Consider the following 21,402-nt stretch of genomic DNA (forward strand, 5'->3'; position numbering starts at 1 on the left):
ATTTCAATCATTGTACTCAAACATTACTGCGTGAAAAAGAATGTTGATCAACTAGAACGGAAACCCCGAATCTCCTACTAGGCACTGCTCCTACATGTTTGTTCTCTACGCCAGCATGTGCCGTTCAGAAGAAGCTAATCTGCCCGCATAGTCTCCAGAGTTTTCTTTTCTTCGTTTTACAATTTATCAGCGCCATGTGTGGCCTACACAACGAGCTTATACCGCAACTACAAAGCTTGGTTTCAACGGGAAACTCCACAGAGCGCAGGCTCGCACGCGCGAAAGCACGCCAGCGAGCGGCAGCGCCGTCTGCACGCTGGATCGCGCATCTTTCCACCTGGCAGGCGCGCTCACGACACTAAGGAGACCTTCCTAGCCCGTATAGTTCTGCGTTCGTGTGATCGTCGTGCCGAGTTCTGTTTGTGCGGTCGACTTTTAACGCGCTGCCTCGCATTGTGTGTATTGTGTGTTGTATTTCGTGGTTACTGACGTAAGCGCAACTATACGCGGTACCAGGCAAATAGTCACCAGATGCCGACCGTGCGACTTCAATCTCTGCGACTGCTTTGTTCGGTGTGACCGACGGACGCGATTCATAGTTTTGAAGAACACCTTCTTCAAATGTTTCCGCACGTCAGTGAGTAGCAGCGCCGCAATCCTTTGTCGACGACGCGTTCTGTGGCCCTGGAAAATGCCTTTACGCTCGGGGACGGCCGGTAGCTCGGCGATTCCTCGCTTGGCGCACCATTGAAAACCGGCGGTCATCCAGCAGTGTACGCTGCCAGCGTATTTTTTATTGCCAGAGGTAAGTGAACGTTACGCTTCGTACATTGTGAGTTATTGTTATTGTAGTACGCCTTGTCGCCGAAGAAAATCGCATAACGTGTTGGTAGTGTATGCGGTTGTAGTTGTGAGGATTGTGCTCGCGCATGACATTTGTCAAGAACGTAGTCGGTAGTGTTATGAAGTTTTGGTAATTAGCTCGCTTGCACGCACTGCTCTACGCTAATATTTGCTGAAAGGAGACAACATTTTTGTCAGGCTCACCATTGTCATGCGTTTTATGCATGTCTCTTGACAAATTACTTCGAGTAACGCCGTGAAACCAAAGCTTCAACATCCATTTCGTTCGCACGAGCTCTGAAGGAATAATCATCAGCCACCGTGTGAATCGTGAATCGGTACAGTGCGAGAAATAAAGTGTATTTAGGGATGTTTTCTTTAGGCGTGCATTTTATTTGTCATTAAGTAACGTGACCCTCAAAAGCGTTTAGGTTAGCATTCTTGGACATTGCTTATCATCTTTCAAGCAATAGATAACATAGATTTGCTAAAAATGCAATTTCTGCAGCATGACATTGTATTTTGTTCAGTTGGTTTGCCCCATTTTTATCCTTTATGCACGTTGACCTAATTTGACAAGCCGTACTTTCAGCTGAATTTCAATTGCTTTTAGAACTATATGTGCGTCCGTGTATTGAAGTCCCACCTCTCATCGCATAATAATAGCTTGTGAAGAACGCTTGTCTTGAATTAGCCATTTATCAGAGCACTTCCTCCCTCTTCAAAGGGCAAGGTGCTGCTGGCACACCTGGTTCGGCTTTTCTTAACCTTTTTTTTTTAATGCTGAAGTTTTTTGCAACGTACTGCAGGTAGCAAACAGCAGTGCCACAACAAACAGTGGAGTGCTGACCATGCAGTCCAGAAGGTGGCTGAGGCAAGTGTGCTATAGGAGGTGCTTATTCAGGCAGAAGAAATAAGCATCTGTAGCCAACGTAAAGGTAATGTACAAAGTTCCATTTAATGAAGAAGAATCTTGTTTTGAGCTAGTCATGTCGAAGGGAAACAATGAGCGCTAGATAATTGAGATGGAAATGCAGAGTAACAATGTTATGTATGCCAGCAACCAACTTAAATTTATTCATGCAAAAGGGTTATTTCCAACTGGTTCATTTGGGGGAAGAGCCCACAGTTTCCACGAATGGGCATACCTGGTAGCCGTTGCACAACCTGTTACTGTGTTTTCGCACTCATTATTATGTGCCACTTACTCTTGTGACGTTCCGCCAAGGTGAAATTACTTCACATAAACAGCAGCGAGAAGGCTCTTGCTAGCCAGTTCAATTAAGACAGTGTTACCGTAGCTTTTAGTTCCAGTAAACCAGCTAAGCTGTATAGAAGAGCGTACTCCATGTTTGTCACCATGGACAGTGCATTTTGCCTGGGAACATGGCTTAGTTTTGAAAAGGAAAATGTTGCCTTTCTGTAAAACGTGGTACTGGGAAATGGCATTGTGCCAAAAATATTAAGGTTTATGACTTCTTGCAGCACGCATTGTTGTACAGGGATGTTAGCGTTTTCATAAATGCAATGCATGGTGCCTGAAGAATATAGCGGCCCACTTTAAAATTTATAACTTCATGATTTCAGTATCTGGGACAGACTTTACTGTATACGGTTTGTTTCTGGAAAGCTTCAACCTATCTTGCAATTCTTCAAGGCCAATACTGAATTTGCTGTGTACATTTGGCTGCACATTCTCATCACTTATGCTAAACAACAGGCTTGAGTGATGTGTGGAATTCTTGTCAATCAATTTTATTGATTACCTCGGACGATCTATTCTGCTTCCCACAGTTATTGGGTGCTTTGTGTGCATGTGCTGTGCATGCTAGAAATGAAAACAGGGAATGCAGCTGGCAGCATCAACGAGTACAATGCCCATAGGCTATTATGAGGTGCGAAATGTTGCCACTGCTAGAATTTACATTATGTGTGCATGGTACAGCTGATTGTGTAATTTAGCACTTTCCAGCTACTTACGCAGTTGGAGCAGCTGTCGATCATGTTTACTGTGGTATGGCACGGCCACCAAGTTTGTGCATTCTGCATACCAGGAAACCTGACACAAAGCAACGTATTGCTGTGATGGCAGCTAAGTGAGAACGAATGAGTTTGTCTTCTCTGTAGATTTGTCAATACCATTACAGAGGCTTGTTAAGTGCATTCAAGCGGCTTTAGCAATGCACTTGCAGCTACAGAGCCAGTAAAGGCAGCCAATTTCATCATCAGAGTTCACTCTGCAAATCCCACTTTCCATAAAGGGCATTGTTTTGTGATAGCTTAAGGTCAAAACTTGCTCAATGAAACAGTTCTTGGTGTCTGACATTACATGAATTATGATAATTGTTATATCTCATGTGAAATTATGCCATTGTTTTTTTTTCATATTCTTACTTTGCATAAACACTTTACGACTGCACCCTCCCCAACCGAATCTTTACTAGTGCTACATTCTGTTATGGGTGAAAACAATTATTGAACGAAAAACCAGGCCAAGGAAAGCAGTATGATGCTGTAATGTAGGAGGATGCCACTATTGCAGTGTTTAGTCTAGAGCTGAATTTAATGAGAAAGGGCAGCAATGTAGGTCATCTGTCGATATTTGCAGACCATAATTGTGTTGTGGTCATTTTGTTATCGCAGGAAGCATCTTCAAAAGGCAGTGCTACAAGGATGTGAGCAGCAGTTTCCCTTCAACGAACGGGTCAAACTCATGGAAGCCACGTGCCTGCTGCTTCTGGCCTACACAAACATGCAGCCACCATAGTAAAGTTCTTGCAAAGGTGTGAGACATCCCTATGCTGCATGGATTGAGCATATTATTGCCTGTTTTTTATAGCTTATCGTAATATGTCTACAAGTGTACTTCCTTCTAGTGTATATTTACATTCTCTTAAAGAGCCAGTCAGCAGGCTCCGACTTTTTTTTTACACCTCCCAAACAAGCTCGCTAATTCGTACAGAGGGCCGCAGGAATCACATTGTGCGAATGTCAGACACTCCACTTCTAAAAACAATAACCGCACCTCCTCTTCAGCGCTTGACCAGTCCTCTTTGCTAGCGAAGTGGTGTAATGTTGCCTATGAGCAACATTAAGTAACGCTGACTGCTGAATAGTCCTCTGCAATACGAAACGGCATTTTGGCTTTGTGATGATGCAGTATCTGTGGTTGTCACAAGTGTTGCGAATTGGTTTATCTCGCCAGTGCTTTGACTGTGCTTCCTCACCGCACCGCTCTGGCACAGTGGCACACCGAGGAAGCCCCTCTTCAGGATGGTCAGGCTGAGCGAGAAACTGAAACCAGCTGGTATGTTTGTTCTGTCCCCTGTGGCTTCATTATTACACCACTTAATCAAAAAATTAATGTGACAACATGTTCACGTTGTACAAGCGTGCAGTTGTCACAAATTTTAGACTCCGGGGTTGTTTAGGGGCCCTTTAGCCTTAAATTATGAATGGTAAATTCACACGTCACGTGGTTTTCTTGCTTTATTTTTTGCAATGCTGATTTTTAAAATAGCATGTCAGCTTCTGTGAGTGGTAATTTATACATTTATCATACAAAACATCCTGCTATATTCAACAAGTGTTGTTATAGATTTTTCATGGCACCAGAGCCACCTGCTTTTTGCCGTGTGGCAGCTACATGGAAGTTCATTGCTATGCTGCTTTGTTTAACTGATATCTTTTCAATCAATGCGTTTCACAGTCCAGGGTGTTTGGTGTATTTGCATCTTGATGTGTTTAATATCATACAAGTGATGGATTTTTTCTGTCTTCTAGTGTTTACTTTGCAGCTATTTAACTGTGGTTCTCAGGGGCATATCTAGACAGGAACATCAATTCTGCTAAGCTTTGGTTCGAAAAGAGACGCTGAACAGGAGTTCCTTAGGTGCATGCCCTGAGCACGAGCCCTTTGGATTACAGAAATATCTAAACTGCATAATGTCTACAGCTCCTTGCTTAATTGCATGTCTTTCTTCAACCTACAGCTCTTTCCATAATCCTTAACATTAACCTACATTACCAAGTGAACATCCCCCGCTGCAATACAGTGGTTATAATGGTCAGCTGCTGATCCGAACTGTGCGAGTTCGATCCTTGATGGAGTGGTTGCACTTTCGGTGGAGGTGCAAATCGTAGAGGTTCCTGTGCTTTTAATTTCACGTTTACATACAGAACCCCATTGTTATTATTACATCAGCAAGTGGACAGAGTGGTAATTCTAGATTGTATACATATTTAGTATAACAGACAGCTGAGCTGGTTGGTAGGTATTCATGTTAAAAAGGCAGGGCATGCAAACATGGACACAAGAGAGAAACCAAGACACCACTAACGCCAACTGGAAAGGTGGACAGTGGCACAAAATAAAGTAGACACAGAAACTTATCTGTGCATGCCCAGGCAAGAGGCGATACCTATCAATCTGTCATGCGCGATAGTCTACGTGAGAGATAATTGCTCAAGCATTTGATTTTCTTCTTTCTGCTAGTTAATCGACGGTTCGCTCTCTCGTGCACTGCCATTATTGATATGCCAGGCCTCGACAATTGGACGCATTTCTTCATTCATGTGCTTGTACAAAACTGCATTCATCGAATTTTGGCGTGGATTTACGCTCTCGACAATGTAAAGGTAGATTAGGTGATGAGCCTCCAGTTAGTGATCTCAGCGTTTTAGGTGTCTTGACTCTCTTGTGTCCATGTTTGCATGCCCCATCTTTTTAACATGTATTCATATAGTGCGTAAGAGAAATAGGTTATCTAGTGAGTTATTTGGAAAGTAAGTTTAGGGCGAACACCAATATAGCAGTGTAAATTAAATTTAAGCGATGAATGCATCGGGCTGGATTAGGAAACGATATAATGGCGAAATATAGCCGCTTGCTCTTTGCTTATACTTGTCTCAGTTTCTTGTCTCGTATGCTTTGACAATGACCAGGTGTCGTGTTGGATGCTACTAATTGGTTATGAGCTATACATAGACAAAGCAGCGGCTGTTTGGATGCTTTTTAAACAGCTACCTTATGGGGAGAGAAAAGTTAATTTGGGTTATGTGAGGCATGCTAAAAAAAGTAGACTTGTTTCTGATGTTTTTGTTTTCCTGGCAGACATTCTACACGAACTTGCCCAAAGGCGGAAGGAAGGCACGCACAGATGGACGCACAGAAATCATGGGGCTGCCGTAGAAGCTGTGAATGAGCATTAACCTGTGAGTATGTGCCTTAAACATTTTGCTGAAGCCTTTTATTTTGGCTGAACATTCTTATCGATGCTTTGTATTCCCTGATTTGTAGTGCAATATTGTTACACCCTGTTGCTTTCACAACAGAGCTCTTTAGTCTGGTACAAGGCCCAAAAAGTTCGACCTAAATGACCAAATTGTGGCAGCCAGTTGTTTCCACAATTAATGCATTAGTGTAAAAAAACGCAATAGACGGAGCACAAGAAAAAGGAAGACACAAACAGTGCTGTGCTCGTGTGCTCAGTCTTCTGCACTGCTTTGTTTACGCTCTGTCATGCCAACACACACAAGCATCCATTTTAGCTTATGTAGTAGTCCAGCTCATACACTTGGTAACGTTCTCCAACAGCAGGATTACCGGATATCTGGCTTGTGAAGTCAATCTAAAGTGCATGCCTGATCGAATCCCGGCTGCGGTGGCTGCATTTTCGATGGAGGCGAAAATGTTTGAGGCCCGTGTAGTTAGATTTAGGTGCACGTTAAAGAACCCCAGGTGGTCGAAATTTCCGGAGCCCTCCACTACGGCGTCTCTCATAATCATATAGTGGTTTTGGGACGTTAAACCCCAGATATTATTATTATTAAAGTGCATGCATGTTCGTGTAGACTTGTGTGTATCCACCATTGAGATGGAAATGCAGCTGTGTTTTAATATTTTAGCCAGTATAGCTCGTGAATAGAATTTGGAGGTGTGACAGCAACACTTTTAGAGGGGGCGAGTTACTAAATTATTGTATACTTGTGTGTATCCACCACTGAGATGGAAATGCAGCTGTGTTTTAATATTTTAGCCAGTATAGCTCGTGAATAGAATTTGGAGGTGTGACAGCAACACTTTTAGAGGGGCGAGTTACTAAATTATTGTATACTTGTGTGTATCCACCATTGAGATGGAAATGCAGCTGTGTTTTAATATTTTAGCCAGTATAGCTCGTGAATAGAATTTGGAGGTGTGACAGCAACACTTTTAGAGGGGGCGAGTTACTAAATTATTGTATACTTGTGTGTATCCACTATTGAGATAGAAATGCAGCTGTGTTTTAATATTTTAGCCAGTATAGCTCGTGAATAGAATTTGGAGGTGTGACAGCAACACTTTTAGAGGGGGCGAGTTACTAAATTATTGTATACTTATGTGTATCCACCATTGAGATGGAAATGCAGCTGTGTTTTAATATTTTAGCCAGTATAGCTCGTGAATAGAATTTGGAGGTGTGACAGCAACACTTTTAGAGGGGGCGAGTTACTAAATTATTGTATACTTGTGTGTATCCACCATTGAGATGGAAATGCAGCTGTGTTTTAATATTTTAGCCAGTATAGCTCGTGAATAGAATTTGGAGGTGTGACAGCAACACTTTTAGAGGGGGCGAGTTACTAAATTATTGTATACTTGTGTGTATCCGCCATTGAGATGGAAATGCAGCTGTGTTTTAATATTTTAGCCAGTATAGCTCGTGAATAGAATTTGGAGGTGTGACAGCAACACTTTTAGAGGGGGCGAGTTACTAAATTATTGTAGACTTGTGTGTATCCACCATTGAGATGGAAATGCAGCTGTGTTTTAATATTTTAGCCAGTATAGCTCGTGAATAGAATTTGGAGGTGTGACAGCGACACTTTTAGAGGGGGCGAGTTACTAAATTATTGTATAGTTGTGTGTATCCACCATTGAGATGGAAATGCAGCTGTGTTTTAATATTTTAGCCAGTATAGCTCGTGAATGGAATTTGGAGCTGTGACAGCAACACTTTTATAGGGGGCGAGTTACTAAATTATTGTAGACTTGTGTGCATCCACCATTGAGATGGAAATTCAGCTGTGTTTTAATATTTTAGCCAGTATAGCTCGTGAATGGAATTTGGAGCTCTGACAGCAACACTTTTAGAGGGGGCGAGTTACTAAACTATTGTGTATTTCTCTATGTTTGCATGTTATAAAACCATAGCTGGTTAAAATTAGTCCAGATTTTACGCTATTTCTTAACATATGACCTTCCGTACTGTTCGAAGGCATTGAACCATATGAAATGCTTTGTGCCTTTGTGTGTGTGCCCAAGGTTAGGAGTCATTATACTAGAGATAGATAAAAATAGGTCAGAGGTTAAAGTAAATTTTTCGCAATCAACTTCTTCAGAGCAGGGTTTTGAAGTAATTAGCAATACAAGCAGATTAGTGCTTCATTTTAGTGTCTGACAGTGCACACTGTTTTATTTTAGTACCTATTTGGGTCATTTCACGCCAGTGTGCCAGGTCGTTTTTTGACCATTTCCAATATTTTGTAAAACTGGTGCTGTTATGTTTCAGTGTGGGAAGTAGTCATTCAAGCGTTATTTTCGGGGAAAGAATTGCATGATGCAGCAAAGACCTTTCAAACTTCGCATGCAGAAATGAAGCTGTGTCAGGCAAATTGACACATGGTTATTGCGTCGAGCTATTACTACAAAGCATTTGTTTCTTTAACATAGTCACCAATCTTTCATGACTATGATAGTCGAATTTATGTTGATTTCAATTTATGCTATTTGCAGTCGTGAGGAAACATTGCAAAATGCACCATTTTTAAGTATATTGTAAAAAAGACTGAATGTTTCATGTGAAGTATATTCACAGTATGTGTTCAGTGCATATACCAAGGGTTGAAAATGCTGCTGGCAAAAAGAAGCAAAAATGTCTTCAAAATTGACACTTGGAAGAAGTAGTGTTTGAACCCATATTGCGGGATCTCTTTCACTGTGTAGCAATCCCAGCTAAAATGTTGCCTACACATCATAGTGTGCTTTCCTTGTGCGATAATTTAGACAAAGTTTTTAAGGTGTAATATTATCTTCAAGCGAAAAATAATTTTTTCAAATGAAAAATAACAAGGCTGTGGGAAGTTTCTTGGAGCTTTGCCTTCACTGCACAGCACATAATTGTTCTTGCATGGTATTTCAGACAGAAGTATTGCTTAAATCTGCAACATTTAGACTTGCACTATATGAGCACAGGGGCACCCGCGTGAATCCTGTGCCAATGTGCTGTGCAGCGAAGGTCAAGGAATGAGACTGTGCAGGCTAGGGATTATTCACTTCAGTAAATTTTTCCTTGCTTACAACCAAGCAGTATATATTTTTTTAAATGGAATATAAATTGCCAGCAAAGTATACCACACAATAATGTCTTGGCGACATTTCTGTTTGGAATGCTACATAGCAAAAGCTAAGCTGCAATATGGGTCAAAAGCTTTTTTTTCCGACTGTTACAGTTTGGGTGGAACGTTTCTGATTATTTTGTTTTCATAGTAGTTTTATGACAAAGTGGATATCTATTTACTTATTTATTTATTACTTGACAATACTGCTGACACCAGTAAGCAGTATTGCAAAGTGGGCTACAGGGATAAGTTACACATAAAATGATCTTGCTAAGCAAAAACAGGAGCATAACATATACAAAACACAAGATAAACCAAGAACATCTATACAACAGTCTTAAGGAAAATGATAAGGGAACAGCACAAAATACAAAGGCAATGAACTTTAGAAATCAACCTTCGGTATCCATACGAAAGATTTAGTCTTTCTCCTGATAAATGTTAACATTAGCACTTCAGCATTTTGCAGTGTTTCCTTATGGCTGAAAAAATGTAATTTGAAATGCAAATTAGTAAACTATTTTAGCCATGAAACACTGCCACCCTCAGATTAAAGAAAGAAATATTCTGCATTAAAACGGGAACAAACAGCGCTGGACATGCGATGAAGAAAGAACAATAGACGAGGGTGCTGTCGCCCTCGTCTACCGTTTTTTCCGTCCCGTGCCCAGCGCTGTTTGTTCCCGTTGTAATCATGTACTAACCAGCCAAGTTAGGTGCTCTCCTGAAATATTTTGCTCTAATTGCTCAAAGCAATAATTTTGTATAAGTTATCTTGCATGACGCAGTTTCACATCTGTAGATGGATGGATGCTATGTGTGTTCCCTTTAAAGCGAAGCATTGACATGCAAGTGGCCAAGCTCAATTTTTGAACTGGCTTAATGCCTTTCCTACCTGAATTAAATTTCTTTCCTTAAAAAAACTTATAATAGGTAACTTATTTTTCGGCATTGTACATAAAGACCCTGCAAGTTTGTTTTTGGCTGTTCTCGCTGCTTTTCCACTACCAATCCTCCATCTGTCTTTTACTGATTTCTCTTGTGGATGTGTTCATCTTTATCAAGCTTTCTCTAAGCCTAGGGCTTCATGAGAGCTAGTTCCCAATAGCACATGGGTGGACATTTTTACATTTATTTAAAAGGTGGTCCGTCATTTCCATATCTCTCTCACAACCAGTGCATGTGACGCCTACTTACTGGATCTCACTTTATGACTGCATATTCTAAGACAAGATTAACTCGCTTCAGACATTGCACTAGCTTATCATATGCTTCCCTCCTTACTTCGTCCTTATTCTTGCAATAGTTACTCACAGCTTTTCATTTTTAGTATTTGCTATCCATTAAATCATCTCCACCTCTCTGACATTGCACCTAACGCTTATCGTGCATAAAGTTTAATGCATGCTCTCAGCATCACGAAATTTCGTCCTGGAAATTATCACTTGACTACAGGTATGATCTTTTTAGCAGCATGATCTTTTTCAACGGCAAAGGAGTTCGCTAAAAAACCACCTTTTATACTTAAAATGGGGATGATTAATTCCATACCTCGTTTATTAAAGTTAACCTCTTTCAATTTCCTTACGCTTGTTCTTTGTGTTGTGCTTGCCTCATGGTTTGCAGTCTTTATGGATCTGGTATATTTAAAGAGTTGAATAGCCGGTCACCTGCTTATGACACTGCAGCTTGAGCATTGCACCCACTATCATTGCCATAATAGCATTTGGTACAGTAGAGGTTTGTAATGAATGTAACAAGATGTACAGCTCATGAAATAATTGTTGAACAACGAATGTTGTTGGAGCTAGTGATTCAACAAGAGGACTCGTCTTTAGAGGGGCAACGAATTGCATCAAGGTTGCTGCAACAACTTAGACACATCACTTTGTTGAAACATTGGCTCCAACAACATGCTTTGTTCAATGGTTTGACATTCATTCAAGCCGCCATCTTCAGCTCAACTTTTGTCGCGTTAAGATGTACAGGATATACAACTGTCATGTTGTTTTCTGATAGAATTCAAGAGCTATTGACAGCAAGCCTTGCTTCTCAATTTAATTCTCATCCTTTACGTTTACGCTTTAATCTTTGTCATCTTCAGCCTTATTATATGTGCACTGCAGCAGTAGCCCTTCGCAGTGGTCTACAATTTGCCTCGCCTTGTGCGAGCTGATTCCATTTTACACATGCGCAATTCTTCATTTCTTCACCCACATAACTCTCGGCAGCATTAAGTACAAAAATTGTAACTGTTAAGACTTCTGCTTCAACATCATGACAATAATTGAATAGAATTGGTAATGCACGTAAATAAATACTCTTGCAATTAGAACGTAGTGTGTTTAACCCTGAATTCTTGTGTACTATAGCAATAAGTCTTCGTGAAATCATGCTGCTTGTTCTTCATATAATCAGAACGAGTCCAGAAATATCTGCAAAATACCGTTTCTGCTTTTTTGATTTCTGAAACAGTGATGCTAAGGGAGGCCACGTGCACACGCACCATGGCAATGTTTAAATGTGTATAAATTCTGAACATTGCTGTTGCTCTAGGTGTTTTCTTTCACTTCCTTTTCAGACGTACAGAAAGGAGCGAAGTGGAGCTGTCCATGGGCCGTGCACACAGTTTCATAAGCGGGCTTGCAACACTTTTGACAAATATGTTCCTGAATACATCTGCCAAAGTGGCATTTAAAGAAGCATAGAGTAGTGTACTTCACTGTTTATTTGGCATGAAGCAGCAGGTATGCTTCCGTCATCAGCAAGTTCACACAATACAGTGCATCTACACATGACATGCTACCCCCACATCTACCAGCTCGGGATGTGTAGCTTGATTGTAAAATGTTTACTTTGACTTAACACAACTATTATTAACAAAATGACATGAAAGTTTTGCCACCTATGCAGGCGACATTCTCAGTATACGCTGCCAAATATAAGCGGAGTTTGACCAGTCCATTAGTCGCACATTTCCTTGTAAACATCTAGTAGAGGGCCGCTGTTGTTGCAAGCCAATGCGCCGTGATGAATGAACCATGATTCCAAAATTTTTCTTTTCCTCCGACCTTTGTACACGAGGTAGCATCGTCGAATTGATTAGGTCAAAGTTATGCCTTGTCATTCAGCAGCGTTCAACAAGCTCCGTCTTAGAACATGTTGCATGGGTTGTTTTCGCAACATCCTCTTTGTGTTCTTTAACCTTCGATTACCTTCTTCAACCCATTTCGCCTATGCAAGTTGTGTTGCGATCCCCACATTGTACTTTGTAGATGATCCCGCTCTAATCTTCGGCGGTGTTTGTGTATACCTTGTCCTTAGGACATGTGTTCACAAAGCCCAAAGACCGCACACCTGCGGATGATTAGAGCAGGGTACTCTACAGAGTACGTTGTGGGGTTCACGACACCACTTACATCGGCGAATCGGGCAGGAAAATGCCAAAGACGTTCAAAGAACACAAAGTGGGAATGTTGCTAAAGCCACCCATGGAGCGCATTTTAAGACAGCTTGTTGAATACTGCTAGACGACAGGTTATAGCTTTGACCTTAACAATGCGACGATGCTGGCTCAGGAGCAAAGGTGGAGGAAAGCTATTGGAATTATGGTTCATGCGTCATGAAGCATCAGCTTGAAACAACAACCACAGACCCATACCGAACGTGTACGTGGACGTATGTGGCTAGTGGACTGGTCGACCTCCGCTCACTTGTTGCCAGCGTATACCGAGACTGCCACCTGCATAGGTGGCAAAGCTTCTATGGGATTTTATGGTGCAGTTGTGGTACAAAACCATTATTTTGCATTAAGGCAAATGTGCCGTATTATATTGGACAGTACAGGCAGACCATTCTTTAGTATCTTAACGTAGGAGGTACGTAAGAAGACCTTCTTTCAAGGAAATTGTTTTATTCTGGTCACGGAACAGTGTTCTCGTTCAAACAAAGTGACGGAGTGCTTTGTTTTATCTGTGGTAACGAAAGCACTTCGTAAGAAGACTCCTTTTTAGAGAAATCGTTTAATTCGGATCGCGGAAAAGTGCTCGGCACCGCTATACCTTCAGCTTTGTCCGTGTTTAGGGGCCAGATTTTTTGCAGTGTAAAGTTTCGCTTCTGAAGGGGCTAGATGACGGGTTGGTCGTGTGTTCCGGCCATTTGTTCCGCCAAAGCTCCAACTATTCTGAATAGCTTGGCGACCTATTCACCGCTGCAGTATCCCCTAATCGAGCTCGTATAGCGAAGATGGGCGGATACGCGGGTGTTCGTGCAATAAAAAATTATTTATTCAGGCATTTTCTACTGTTCTCGGTGAGCGTGTGCAATGAAAACCTGTATATAACATTTTACAATGTCTACCTGTTCAATTATAACGCACTGGATTGACGCGGGTAGATATAAGTGATTATATATGAAAGGGACAGTGGCGTCCAGTATCATATTAGTTCACACTGAAAGGTACAAGACTCACTAATGAACGATACCTGTAAGAATTCTGTCTTATTACTTTCAACAAACCTGTTAATCCTTTTTTTTTCATATGAGGGGATGTAAACCTGTCTACAAACAACGCCTTCGCGGCTTTCGCCCAAGGTTTACCACATTTTTGCCTTTGAAACGAGCGGACAGGGATGGAAGGATATCATGAGCGTTTTATCCTTTCATACTTGCGCCTCCGCGCACATCTTGCGGCTAGTCGGAGAACCAGGTACACCAAGCACTCCCATGGTGAAGGGGCGATGCGCCTGGCATTGAGAAATGTCAAGATACTTTACGGGCTTTGAATGGCACTGTATTCTACGGGGTTATACATCAGTGAAAATTCCTATTACTAGGATATGCCGCACACATCTAGAACGGCGACTTTTTTGGCGAAATTTCTAAAAAAATGGCGACTTTTGGCGACTTTCTGCTCGTTGTTTGGCGACATTTACTCGAAAGTCAGTGGCAACCCTGTTTGGAACGCCCGCGCTTGCGTGCCCGCAAGCGCCAGCGAAACCCAAGGGCTAATCTATCTGTCCGAGCCAGCGAAGCGACTGTGCCGGGATTTAGACGCACCGCGCTCGGAGCAGCAAACAGTAGAATAACAGCAGAAATGAGGCCACGGTAGAGAAACTGGATAATCGCAATGCAAATCAGATAATCACAAGAAAAGAACATAAAAGTATATAAAATATCAGACAATCACAAGAGAAGAACAGGAAAGATCAGGTAAACACAAGAAAAGCACAAAGTAAACACGGGCGAATCAATGCTGCGCAGTTCGTACAGCTTTCACTTGCGGTGGAACTGAATTTTATTTTTTTTACTTCTTTGTGGAAAATCTTCCTGGTCCCCTCTTAGGGTAAATGCGCAGCGAGGCACACACGAAGGACAAGAAACGAACGAAACGAGCGCTTGTAGGACGACCCGAAGATGTTAGTATTGGTGGCGAGCACATACCGTGGCGCCGTCTGCCGGAATCTCTCTGTGACGTATAAAACGGCATCACGTGGTACCGAGTGCGCGGAGTGTTCAACGTCGCCAGTGTTCAGCCACGGTTTTTCTCGTTTTGCAAGCGTTGAAAGCGATTGTATCAGCTGTGGAACAATCAGTGTGTTTGCCAGCCAAGGTTTTTCGTGCGCCAACGCGCTGCCATCGTCGCGTCGTGCACTCTCGGCGGAGCGAGTGCGCGCACCGCTCCGTACGTGACACCGAAAGTGAAGAGGCTACTCTTGTAAAAGGTGAGTTATGTAATTTACCTAATAATCTGTAACTCGAAGCATCCTCGCATCTCGTGTACATTTATGTTTACTGAGGCAAGCGCGACATCGCGCACCTATCTATTGCTTTTGCGTGGAAGTTGCGCGGCCGAGAGGTACCGTTTCGATCGGCGCGGACTGCCGCGCACAATTCACAGCAACGCCTTGCCCTAGTTTTCAGCGCGTAATCAAATGGCCGAGTGCAAACGATGCTTCGACATTGGGTATTACGTTCGCGAGATCTTTCGTAAAGGTAGCCATAAGTTATTTTGCTGTAATAACAGTAATGTCCACAACACTCGTGGTGAGTGCGGCCAACGCCTACTCGTGCGGCTTACCCCTTTAGCCAGAACTGTTGCCGGACGATTATTTATAACAGATATATTTTAATAAATGGAACTTCAACCGCATATATTTTTGTCTCCTTTATCCACGCTTCCGCTTCGTGTGCTTCTCTGCGAGTGGTACATTCACTGACGTGATATCATGCCAGAACGTGTGAATCGCTTGTTCGACTACTAATTACAATTACCGTATCTCGTCTTCAGTGACTCTGCCGGTCTCTGGCATCAACGACTTCGTTTACCAGCACTTCAGCACATCGCGGCTGTTAACGGAAGGAGAGGCAGTCTATGAGGCCGACCACGTCCAAATATGTAGCGTAAAAGAGCAACATCGAGACAAAGTCACTCTCGCCACCCTTGTGCCGAGCGCCTTCCGACGACGCTCGGTGTATTTTGGACGGTCCAAGGGCCGGACAGGAAGGTTTTGCGACGGCACTGCTTCGGGAACCTGGCACCGCCTTTTCCAGCCTGGCGTCAATAAACGTCGTAAATTCCTATGTGCACAGTCACGGAAAGTCTCACGTAGTACTTGCCGAACATTTTAGCTCCAACGCAGTAAACAAAATCTTCTTCACGAAAGTGCTTGCTACACACGCGATAATGGATGCTGGGTTGCTTCCCCATTCTAAGCTTTATCAACCCGCACCTCGCTGCTTCTAGGCTTTGGGATATGCGTGGAAACTCACACCGGGCTCGGTCGAATACTTTCGGCATTGCGGCACAGAGCAATAGACCATGCTGAAGAAAAAACAAAGCTTCAACCTCGGGCATGAGATGCAGCGAGCAGCGTTGCGAAAGCTTTCGGCGGCAAAGGAGAGTCACGTGATGGCGTTTACCACGCCATAGCGATAGCAGCGCCGGTATTTCCTGGGGTGGCCCTCGAGGCCATACCAACTCGCCCAGATCGCCCTATTAGTTCGGTACATTTCGCCCGCCTTGCACTTTTGATTTTGAAGGAGAGTGGGCAAGGTGTGCCTAGGCGAGCTGCTAAGGAAGACATTCGCTGCTATGATGAAGACCAGTTCTCTTGTCGAAACAGTGACTCCAGTGACATTCCACGTTCTATGGGTTTTTTATCCCTTCAAGCGTACAGCTTGATTTGATGATATTCCAGAATGAGGGAAAAAAGTAACTAAAAAAAGAGAAAGCGACAGCGCCACAAAATGCTGAGTTTGAAAAGGCAAGATGCGAGAAATAGTTTCAACAAAGTATAGTACACGCTGCGCAAAACATTTTTAGAGGTCATTACAAAGAGGTGTCTGGAAGAAGAAACGGATGTTGCGTCAGAAATGCAGATAGTGCATTTGGAGGCACGTTTTCAGTAATGTGCTTCTACTTGCGGAGAAAGGTACTTAGTAATTTTGTAGACTATTCACCTCGTCTTCCTTTTCGTGAGACAGCACGGAGGCGCCAAGACCCGCCAATTTGTCGAAAATTCTTTTTGTCACTGGGTTTCTAAATTCTGTCCACCTGAAGTGTTCGACGTTCTTCGAAATTTGCTTTTGCAGCTTCCTCAAGGCAACCGATGCGGCCACCTAGATAAAAAGAGGAGATATATTTAGGAGAAGTTAGCAAAATGACCGAGTGCATCTTCCGTGCAGGCTTTGAAAAATTCTTTATATGGAACCACAAGATAGGCATGTTTATATGTTTTGATGGCTATAAGAATAGCGCGCTGTAGAACAGGGTTGAAAGAGACATAATGCGTGTTTGCTCTACTCTGGTCCTGCCCCTGTTTGAACTATTTCTCTAATCTTGCTACTTTTAGTCGTTCCAGAGGAAGACAGATTTAATGGTATTATTATTGAAGTGGTTACCTCCCAGCGCTGGTACTGAGAATCAAAAGCCTTCGCGTTTTATGAACCGATGAGCACCACACTAGAATCCGCATGCCTTGTGGGAAATGATGCTTGCTACATACATTAACCCATTAGCGCCCAGCGTACTTTACAAAGTACACTTCATTTTTTTGGAATAGAAAATACACTACCCAATATTCTAATTTTTCTGATTAGCATTTTTGATGCGAAAGGTTGCAGCAAGACACTCCTAATCGAACATATTGACTCAGGTCAATTTTTTCTGTGCTGCGAGTTGTTAAACTTTTGGAAAACGAGCGCCCGTCGAACGCATGTGACGACTACTACATTTTCTCAAATAATGTAAGGTTTCACACTGTATATATTGAAAAAACAGATTGGTTGTGCTTCAAAAGGAACAATATAATCACGGCGAAGCGCAAGAGTCAGCTGTAGTGCACTGTTTTGCTCTGAGGGGTAATCAAATGTTGGTGTACTTTTTGTAGTACACTGGGCCTTTGTGAGAGCTTACATGCGCATTGCGTTGTAGGTTGCCTCAGAGATCAAACCAGGTATTTTCTTCAGAAGAATGCCGTTTTTACGGTCATTTGAGACTCGGGAGACTGCAACAGATGCCGGCAGGGATATACGAGAGCCTCTTGGTGAAGTAATTGTCACTCCCAAACGGCTGAGGAGGGGGAAGACGGCTGTGGGAATGAATGCCTTCTGCCTGATGGAACGAAAGAAATCGGGAAGACTGCTTCTGTTTTGATCCGGGAAACGAGTTTCTTTTCGTAAAGGGCAAAGACAATAGCATAGTTGCTATGGCGATGAACTATGGCACAGTCGAGCCACTACGCTCTATAAGCAGATGATCATCAACTCAAAAGAAAAACGTAGAGCCATCACGAAACATCGTCAGCAGCTAGAGCAATATTGGCATGGGAGAGATTCACCTCCACAATCAAGCTGCGTATAACTTCAGAATTTTCATTCGTGGGAGAATGAGATGGAAGCACCTATTTACACAGATTATCAACATTGCTGCTCTGAATGCATAGAGGATCTGCCGACCTACTGGAGGTTAGCAGACCCTCTATGAGTCGGCTGCTGTCATTCACCTGCACACTTGCAAGACACTACCTGTGCCGTGTACACAAAAGAGCTATCAAGAGGTCTTCCGTGTCCAGTGTGCCTGCCAGTCCCCTCCATCCATATGGGCATTTCACAAGAAGATTGAAAAACGGTTGAAGTGCACTGTCTGTGATAAATAGAAATGATGCTGCGAAAAGTATGGTGCAACGCTTTGCATGATGCGTCGCTGCTTGGACAAGTTGCATGTGCCAAAACAACTTTTGTACTAGTATGGCAAGGACCAAGAATGCTGGCTATTCGTGTGCCGAGACAGCTTGCATTGCTATCGCAAGAGCCCAGCGTACTTTCTAAAGTACAGTATCATAACTTCTGAAGGAATAGATGTAACGCTATGAAACTTGCCAGATGTTTTTGTCTACTGTAGTTAGATAAGTGCGCACAATTTCAATTACATTCAACGAATAGTTTTTGCTTGGGCCTTAATGGGTTAAACGAGTGGTTACAGGACTTGTGAACCTCTGTTTTTTGCTCTTAACCAATGGCGACTGACTTAGTAATAGCGGCAACGAAACTCATTTGGCCCAGTGCGAGACGAATGTTTAATTATATGCTCGTATGTTACCACCGGAGGCAATTTCGATTTCGAAGAGCACTCGGTGGCCCCGTGAGGCAGTCGGCCTACTCGTTAACAAATACTATCGGGTGACCGCGAGATCCAGTGACGTCACTGGCCAGCTTCTGCCATGTTGTCAGCGCTGCTGTTTCGTCTGCTGTGCTGAGCGTTGCGAGTGGCTGTTTCCTAAATCGTCAAACAACCTTGTTTATCTGCTGCGGCGATGGATGAAAGAGCTGGAAGGAGTGAAAAATCAGTCAGAAAAGATCGAATCACTTCGCAAATCTCGCCGGTGGCCGCGATTTTGTTCTTGTAGTCATCGTTCAACTGAGGCTGTTCCGTGAGGCTTCGAACAGCCGCCGCATTAGACGTGCTGAAACATTTTCACTCCGATCATTTGTAAAGTAGCACGTTGAGAAGTGACGAAAGAAACAATGAAATCACAACATTGGCGCTCTGTAACTGTTTATGCGTAACATGAAAGTGACGTGATGTACGACTTACTGACTCGTATTTATATCGGGCAACGCCGTGTTCTCAAGGCATACCAATCCCACGTGCGCACGTCATAGGGCCGAAGCAGTTATCTGTCCACTACGCATTATGATCCCGGCAGTAGAGAGCCTTAGTTCGTCTGTAGACTTCCTAACGTTTGCGGATACCTGGTTGTTGACGGCTGCAGCAGTAGCAGCACCCGCGGAGCCCGTAGTGACATCTTGTGGCGTTTTGTCCAACTACAATAAATTTTTGTCCGTTTGCTCCGTCGCGTTGCTGCTCTTGTGGAGAAGAAAAGCAAGGATAATACGTAAAGTTGATAATTATCTCACTGCTAATGCTTCACACAGAATCAGTAAGCGGACAAATCGCTGGAATGTTATTTTGTAGGTCTCTGGGTACACTCTGCATCATCAGGTGTCGCTACCAGCGTTGTCCGTCTCGTATACGCCTCCAGTTACCCGGCCAGAACTCGGCACGTACGTTTTTTACAAAAGGCCCCGCTCGATCACATCATCGCTCTTTGCTTCTGTTGCCGATTCAGCACTTTCACGAACTTCAAAACTCAATTAAAAAATCACGCCATATCCACGAAGTGAATGATGATTGAGGAACTGGCTCGGAGATAATCGAGTAAACCATGAATGCTCCGTATAATTCCTTTACTGTCATATAAAGACGCGACACGTTGTTATAGTAGCGATTGTGGTCAGGTTGTTATTGAACCACAAGTGGTCGCAGACCTTGCAGCTGTGGCCGAGGAAATCGCACTTGAAGCGTGCGCTGGTGCCACCAACTTCAGGTAGCGACCGCTTTCGGCGCTTGGCCGCTGCATCTCCCGGCCGTACCTCTTCGATGCTCTATTACAGCCGCTTCCGCGCTGCTTCGGCTTCGCGGGCTTGTATCTCAGGGTCCGCACAACGCTGACGTCTCTCTGCGGCCTCGCAAGCTCTTACCACAGGGTTACTGTGGCTCGCGAGCTCTCACCGCAGACTGCACTGCTGCTGCCTCGCGAGCCCTCCGCTCCGCCGCCTTGTCTCCTTCGTTCATGTTATTAGTATCGAAGCGCACTGAGTGACTACTGTCGAAAGACAAAGGAAGCGTGCAGTTGTGGCTCACTAGCGGTCTCCTATCAAACTAGAGCACGCATCGGTGTGGAGCGAGCGCCGAATGCTGCAGTTGGCTATGCTATATGTGGTTTTGCCTGCGTTATTATCATCTTCAAGGCACTCGAAGAACAAGATGACCTCTTTCGCGCGAGCTGCGCCTGTAGCAGTCGCCTCTGGAACTAAGGTTACGCGAACGGCACAGGACTTCGCCCCCGCTTAAGAACCTGGCGAGCCAGCTCCTAATACCTTTTAGGCTCACTCACAGATGTAGAGGGAGTACTGCGAGGGTAGAGCGGCTGTATTACTCTCGGCAGAGGTTTTTAACGCCGTGGGGGAGTAGTGGAGAGTTAGCCGCGGAACTTACCCTTTCCTTGAAGGCAGAGTAAAAGAGACCGCGAACTCTCTGCTACTCAGATAGTGTTCCCAATCCACAGAACTCCCGCCCCTACGTAGCGTGAACAGGGTTGGGAACTCCCTCCTAAGCAGACGGAGTACAAACTAGCGTGAGCTTCTGGCCGACGCCGCACAGCGAAATATAACTGTCTCTTAACCATAATCCTCCGAGCGTAGACGCCACAGAGTCACTTTAATGTGCAAGTTAATAGATAGCTTTCAGTAATAACAAAAGAAAATCTTTGTGATCGTGAACCTTTGGTTTCTGAAACGCCAACAGAGGCATGCTGCGAAGCCTCGAACATCGGCAACTTCTAACGCATCGCCAACTTAGTTTACGACACAAACTAATTGCCACTGGAATAAGGTAGACACTAAAACATTATTGCAAAAAAAAAACGCCCGGCAGGAAGAATCGAACCTGCCACCATCAGATTCCTAGCCTAGGTCTCTACCACTACGCCACGCTCCTTTTTTTTTATATCGTTACGCCACGCTCCACCGCAACGCTCTGGCCGTAAAAAGACTAGTCAAGACAGAGCTCATCGCTCGACTTCATCTTTACGGGTCGCATACTGAAGATAGACG

General features: G+C 43.6%; 1 protein-coding gene and 1 long non-coding RNA gene across 4 annotated transcripts in view; one reads left to right on the forward strand and one right to left on the reverse strand.

Annotated features, from left to right (window-relative positions):
* Positions 1-21,402, reverse strand: part of LOC119399541 (angiotensin-converting enzyme) — a 65,075-nt gene that overhangs the window by 24,546 nt on the left and 19,127 nt on the right. Inside the window, exon 3 of the mRNA XM_037666351.2 lies at positions 16,687-16,845. Within this exon, the coding sequence (XP_037522279.1) occupies positions 16,687-16,845 (159 nt within the window). The remainder of the gene's footprint in view (positions 1-16,686; positions 16,846-21,402) is intronic.
* Positions 369-11,932, forward strand: LOC125759316 (uncharacterized). Of its 3 annotated transcripts, none has more exons than XR_007416880.1 (5): positions 369-805; positions 1,653-1,781; positions 3,487-3,626; positions 5,957-6,057; positions 11,807-11,932. It is a non-coding gene; the product is annotated as an uncharacterized LOC125759316 (long non-coding RNA). The 3 variants fall into 3 exon arrangements; XR_007416881.1 differs by lacking the exon at positions 3,487-3,626 and adding an exon at positions 4,049-4,150; XR_007416882.1 differs by lacking the exon at positions 3,487-3,626 and adding an exon at positions 4,089-4,150.

The sequence above is a fragment of the Rhipicephalus sanguineus genome, chromosome 7 (assembly GCF_013339695.2).
Source record: "Rhipicephalus sanguineus isolate Rsan-2018 chromosome 7, BIME_Rsan_1.4, whole genome shotgun sequence".
In the NCBI taxonomy this organism is placed as follows: domain Eukaryota; kingdom Metazoa; phylum Arthropoda; class Arachnida; order Ixodida; family Ixodidae; genus Rhipicephalus; species Rhipicephalus sanguineus.